At 38.7% G+C, this 6,749-nt stretch overlaps 1 protein-coding gene across 3 annotated transcripts; it reads left to right on the forward strand.

The window, feature by feature from the left end:
- Positions 1 to 2,001: 2,001 nt before the first annotated feature.
- On the forward strand, positions 2,002 to 6,749 carry LOC145908694 (fibrinogen-like protein 1). Of its 3 annotated transcripts, none has more exons than XM_082996016.1 (10): positions 2,002 to 2,142; positions 2,392 to 2,655; positions 2,843 to 2,899; positions 2,976 to 3,029; positions 3,696 to 3,764; positions 5,038 to 5,102; positions 5,304 to 5,400; positions 5,597 to 5,696; positions 5,862 to 5,999; positions 6,374 to 6,749. In XM_082996016.1, exons 2-10 carry the CDS (start codon positions 2,409 to 2,411, stop codon positions 6,555 to 6,557), a joined length of 1,011 nt encoding a protein of 336 aa, XP_082852142.1. In that variant the 5' UTR covers positions 2,002 to 2,142; positions 2,392 to 2,408; the 3' UTR covers positions 6,558 to 6,749. The 3 variants fall into 3 exon arrangements, with proteins under 3 accessions (XP_082852142.1, XP_082852144.1, XP_082852143.1); XM_082996017.1 differs by lacking the exon at positions 2,002 to 2,142 and adding an exon at positions 2,190 to 2,269; XM_082996018.1 differs by lacking the exon at positions 3,696 to 3,764.

Consider the following 6,749-nt stretch of genomic DNA (forward strand, 5'->3'; position numbering starts at 1 on the left):
TGGACGTATATGTGAAGGTTGCCTGGCAAGTTGTGCGTTTGAGCATCAGTATACCTTGGCCCCAATATACCCCGTGAAATCACTGAGCTTCTTTAGCTCAGTTGGTAGAGCGTTGGGCCTGGTTAGCCAAGGGTCGTGAGTTTAAACCTCACCGGGAGCTTCATTTTTCAAATCTCGCTCCGAGCTGATCCAGCTAGTCTGCGCGATACGATAGCTGTGATCGCCAAGCAAAGACCTGCGCAGTGGGGCTATCATGCCATTGCATGCAATATTACTGCGTTGTCTGATTGATTCCTACAACCGTTGGGTGCAAGTTGTAAGAAACGTATTAATTTCAATAATTGTTATTTATTTTGATGTGCCAAAATATTTGCAAAATTAAGTGGTACTAATGTGCTGACCTTAACGTATTGTTTTACTTATTTTGCTTCAAAACACGTTTTTCAGAGAAACTGACGAACTGTTGACGAAGAGAAAATACGATTGTGACGTCAAAGGTCGTTGTCCATAGAAATGTTTCGTGATTCTAATACTTTGTAAAAGACAAATACAAAACTTTCAAATCCACTTTGAAGTCAACATAAACTACACGTGTAATGGCTGTGTGGCTTGCCAGAAGAAAGCTGGTCCGTTTTTTCACTTCCGTTGGATGCCTCGTCGCAGAGAGACATACCCGCTCCACTGCCAAAAGCAGCGCAGTGACAGCTACTGGAACTGTGCATCACAAAAATCGTGATTCTACACTTGTCGCATGGGAGAATTTCTTGTTGCGATTTTGAAGGTTTATATGTGTATATAAATGGGTACTCGAGTAGCGCCCGGGGGTGTTTACACTCGCTTCGTCTACATAAATGTAAACTTGTTACGACACAATCGTGTTTACCCTTTTCAATGCATTTATATTAATCAAGTTTGGTATAGATGATGTTAAACAAATTGATCAAAATATATTTCCTTTTACAATGATATTGAAATAGATCAGCGTTTCCCGCTGGTATGCGTACCATCACTATTATCTTGCGGGCACTTGTTGGTTATTACAGGTTTTGTGCTCATGAATTTTGATTGCCTGCCTGTTTACGTATTTACAAAATATTCGCTGTTTACCAAAACACGTCACCATATCTGCGTCGAAAATCCTCTATATTGAACACTGTTAAGCAGCCGTATCGTCGATAATTGCATTTAGTTCAACTGCATTTAACCGCTGGTGTAGGTCAGCTTGTTTAATATGTTCGTACTTGGTCGGATGTACGAGAATAGGGTTTCCAGCCGTTAAGTCCGAATTTCAAACTCATGCGAAGCTGAACGACAAATTTGTGCATTGCTTTATACTTTCGCAATTATTGGAAATTGTCGCGCAGGTAATGTTATGTTGTGAAACCAAAGCTAAAAATTGCTGAAGCAGCACCCCAACTATTTTGGCTACGACTTAATACAAAAACGAAAATGTGCCAAAATATTTGCATCGTCAGCTCGTACGGTCGGTGTTCGGACGAGAAATTTCGACTCTGATAAATGGCGTCGCAGACTAGATAGCAATAATGAAGATGAATCCTGTGCATTTGCACTATGTGGTAATATCAGGTTAACAATGTCGCCTTCAAATACAGAACATTACAAACAAAATTCATCTCAAACAAATAATCTTTGACATTCAAGATTCAAAACGGTGCTGTTCGGGGGCTAAGATTGATTGAGTCGATTCACGCAGTTTGACGTTGAAATGCCTCGGAGATGTTACTTTTGGATTGATGATCAATATTCCGACGGCATTTTTCTTGTTACACCGAGAACAAACAGCACGAAATTTTATCACGTATTGAACGCCACCAACACCGCACATCACGTTTTGGCTTCTTTTTTTATCATTAACACTGCACGTGAATATCGCTTTCCTGTCTAGACGCATTTAAAACCTGGCTGAATGGTTCAGAGGCAGAACGTACTATCAAAGACGTATTAGCTTTTGCAGTCTACCGTGGTATTGACAGAATAATACGTGGGAGAATAGTAAAATCCGCAAACAAGTTTTTGTGAATTTCTTTACTATTCAGGAAAAGAAAGTTAATTTGTGCTTCGGCAAAATACAAATGGATAAATGAGAATACGTAACAGCGCAAATCGTGTGTAATTTATTTGGTAAGGATTGGTTCTGCAAGTACTGCAAATAGATTGGAGTAGTTAAAAATAATTTCATTGTTATTGTGTGCAAAATAGTTGTTTGTCTGAATTTACTGTTTCCAAGTAAACAGAACGAAAAACGCAGGTATAATTGAAGTTTGTAACAATTTTCTGGTCTTGACATTTTGTTTTTGTTTTCAATGTTATTGATACACTGGCAGTGGTTATAAAAAAACGAGACGCTTGACAATACGTACTGTGTTGAAGGTTAAAGCCGGTAGAAGATGCTTAAGCTGACAGCTCTTATTTTCGTATACATCGCTGGTCTGGTCGTCACAACTAAGCAGCAACAACAATGCAGATTTGAATGGAACAAACAAACTCAGGAGCCAAATCTTCAGATAAGTGGCCTCAAAGGAGATCGAGGACCCATCGGCAGACCTGGCAATAGGGGATCTCCCGGACCCCAGGGGGACAAAGGAATTCAAGGCCCGTTACCTGACACAGATCACATGACAGCGATCATTAATAGTATGTTTGGGTCGTTTTTCTACTCGCCTCCCAAATTGTACAACTAGAATCCCTGGTTACGGATTTTGAATCAAACATTGACTTTCGCATGTTTTTGCAAAGGCATAGATACCATATTAAAAACAACCGTGATCTGAAACATTTTGTGTCGTAGTTTGAATGTTACTAATTGAAGTTACGTTTCAAGGGCTTGTACGGATTGAAGTTGCAAGAACAGAGGCTAAGCTAAGACAAACTCTTCAAGGTTATGTATTTGCAAAGACCAAAGCATGAAATTAAATTTCAATTGCAATTTGTCGAACATGTTTTTTCTATTGCAGCACTGACAGAAAAAGTTGAACAACAAGAAGCGAAACTTAACAAATCGCTGGAAAGTAAGTTAAAAATGCTCTCTTGACTTCACCCAAATCGTTTAAAATGCATGAGACACGGTCGTGACAACATCAACTAAAAAATGTAGAAAACTGCATGAAAGTAGCGGCGACCAAAAATCGTAACTTTATCGCATTAAAACAACGCATTAGAGATCTTTATATTGTAGATATCGAATAGTTTCAAATATAGGAGAATCCACAAATTACGTTACCTCAAAGGTCAGGACATTATACAAAAATATGTCATGATGACGTCACAAACCAAAGGGTTATTTGTCCCTGATTATCGGAAGATATAGCAGCAACGACACTACTCGATAAAAACGTACTTCGATAAAACGGGGATGGTGCGTTTCTTTGCTGAGTGACATTAAATGACGTCATTTTGGGTGTGATGTCGTCTTTGTGTTGACTTTAATTTGATGATTCCAACATTTCCAGTTATTGTGAATTAATCACATCATTTATGACGCGAACTCGCAGGCAACGCGACTACCAGGAAAAAAGTGGTACTATGACAGAATAACTGTGTTACATAATCAGATAATTTAAACTAAATCTGTCTGCAGTTTTCAAATTAACATCAAAATCCGTTTGTTGCACTTGTTGTGCCCAGTTTAATGCAAAACTATACTGAACCAAAGCTAAAATGCTGTTAATCATTAGTAAACGCTTCGAACACTAACTGGATTCATCATCAGTACTACAATGAGTGCATGCAAGAAAAGCGTCGAGGTAATAAAGGACTGAACAAGCAGAAGGGAAACAAAATGTGCTCCACTTACCAAGGATTGCATGCTGAGTATTGCAATATTTCTCGCATGCTCATTAATAATGGCTTTCCATCCCATTTCATCTCCACTTGCATTAGGCGTTACCTCAATTGTCGGTATACTACCGTGAACGTGAGCCCACCGACCCCCCCTCCTTAAGCACCAACCAAGTACTTGGTATTTCGACTGCCCTTCCTTGGCCCTGTAGACTATCACATACGTCAGGAATTACGACAATTCATTAACACACGCAGCTTTCTCCCCATCAAACTGCGCATGATCCATGATACCACTTCCCTTTCCAAACTCTTCAACTTTAAGGACAAGCAACAGCTTCTCCATCGCTGTAATGTTGTGTACCAACTCACCTGCTCCTGTGCGGCCACTTACATTGGTGAGACCACGCGCAACCTTGCCACTCGCATGAAGGAGCATCATCCTTCAACGAAAGCTGTAAGCGAGGTCAGCAACCACCTGTGGGAAAATTCGGATCATCAGGTTAAATTCAATTCGCCCAAAGTTTTACACAACTGTAATATAAAATCTAAATTACCAATTCTGGAAACACTTTACATCCAACACCATAAACCAGCACTGAACGTGGATGACAGCTCCAAACCCCTTTACCTATTCAACATCTAGGTCCGTACTGCAGCCTGACACATTGCTAATGATGACGTCGCTGCTGTGCTTCAATGTTGTTGTCACGTGACATGCCTCTGGCTTGTTGCGCGTTGCTGCTGCTGTTTCCCTTCTGCCTGCTCAGTCCTTTATTACCCCGACGCTTTTCTTGCATGCACTCATTGTAGTACTGATGATGAACCCAGTTAGTGTTCGAAACGTTTACTAATGATTAACAGCATTTTAGCTTTGGCTTTCATTTTCAAAGTTATCAACTCCAAATATTTTGCACCCATATACTGAACCAGTTTGACAAAATTTTCCATTCCTACACATAAGGCTTACTGCCAGCTCTTGCTTTGGCACGATTTCAAAATCAATGGTTAAATGCAACTTTGATTAGCTGTATCTCAGAAACCAGTCGCTGTATCAAGCTACCTTTTTCGCCAAAAATGTTTTAAAGTTATGAGCATCTCTTAGTTTAATTATTAATATGCTTTATTTTTCCCTGTCAAATGCGCTATAAAGTATTTGAATCCACAACAATCTTATATTATCACGCCAAACTCAGAAATTCCGTTTTTTTTGTATTTTGACCAAAACTAAATTTCTAGGTGCCACAAATGTTTATTATAGCTGCAAGGCGGATGGAGAAACTGTTTGTGAAGGAGGCTGGCAGGTAAATTAAACATATGTTTGCACTGCATATTTACATAGAAGCATTCAGTTTAAATTATAGTTTTTATGTATTCTCTTTGCTGTTCGAAATTTTAATAAAAGTTATCGACAATGCATACCTTTTTAATTTCCTGTGCCATGTGCCTTCAAAACTTCAAACAAGTTTCAACATCCTAACCATAACTGCAATTTGTTATTGAAGGTGTTTCAACATCGCTATGATGGGTCAGTAGATTTTAACAGAAGTTGGGTGGAATACAAGAACGGATTTGGAAACAGCTCATCAGAGTTCTGGTTAGGTATGTAAAATTTATGTCACTATCCATAATGCTGAAAACACCAGAAAAGATTTGTTTGGTGACGTAAGGCTGATGTGGATTATTGAATAGTTAGCATATAAACCGACGTTCGTTGCAACATAAAATAGGTTAATTAAGGAATGGAAGAAAAGACTTATTTACACTCTAATATGTAACTAGTCCAATGTATTCACAGGTTTGGAGAAACTTCGTCAAATTACCACCAGGTTCGCAAGATGTCGCCTCCGTATTGAACTATGGGATTTTGCTCGAATTCAAGCTTTTGCCGAGTACAAGTAAGACTCGATGCACACTTTTAGACCTGCTCGATCCATTGGTGTAGGGTCAGGAATAAGGGAGCCATGAAAGATACATATTTTAGTTGTATTTTTGTGAGAGTCATAATATATATTTTTTTTTTCACCACGCTTGTATTTGACTAGCGAAATTTTTATCTTTAGCGATTTCAGCATTGGCAATGAAAGAAGTTTTTACCAACTTACTCTCTCCAGTTATTATGGCACAGCCGGCGATAGTATGGTCGAAAATCACGGTTTGAATGGCCGGGGATTCACCACTTTTGATAAAGATAACGACAGGTAACATTTTTGCGAGCAAGTAATTACTAAAAATTTTTTTACCTTGACTATACTAACAAAAAGCATCTGCTATACGAAAATCTTAAATACTGAAACCGACGGGAGCTTTTTTGTTGCTGTAAGAGATTTTGCCTCTAAACGACAAATAATTTGATCACATCAAATGTATTTTACGCCAACTCGATTGACAACTTTAAATCTGAACATTTTGGCAATTGCATCATAGCTAGGAACGGTGGTAAGAAATGTACATGGAATGTGGTTTCTGTACAAGTATCAATTAATTATGCATTATTAAGTTTTATTTAAAAACATTTCTGTCTGACATGAGGTGCGGAGTTACGAAAAACCTTCTGCCCATGATAATTTTTTAGGCGAAGTGGCGAAAATTGTGCTGAATACTATGGAGGTCCGTGGTGGCATCGCAATTGTGCCTACGGTCATCTCAACAGTCTTTGGTCAAGGACATCTGACCGCTTTTCCGCAATAAGTTGGTACCATTGGAAAAATGAGTGGGGAGGAATTATGGAAACAAAAATGAAAGTTAAATGTGATTAAACGTTCGGCCAAGGTTCACTTGAAAGCCTTTACTCATGCACAAGTATCCTATTCATGCGTCTAAAAATTTTGGATGTATATAACCTATTTACGTAACACTAATAATATCGACGAAGGCCAAGCATTGTTTCAACTTTCGACCCCTTGTATTATTTCTATTGTTAAGCTGTTGTAAAAAAGAGGCATATTACA

Source organism: Ascidia mentula, chromosome 7 (assembly GCF_947561715.1).
Source record: "Ascidia mentula chromosome 7, kaAscMent1.1, whole genome shotgun sequence".
Classification (NCBI taxonomy): domain Eukaryota; kingdom Metazoa; phylum Chordata; class Ascidiacea; order Phlebobranchia; family Ascidiidae; genus Ascidia; species Ascidia mentula.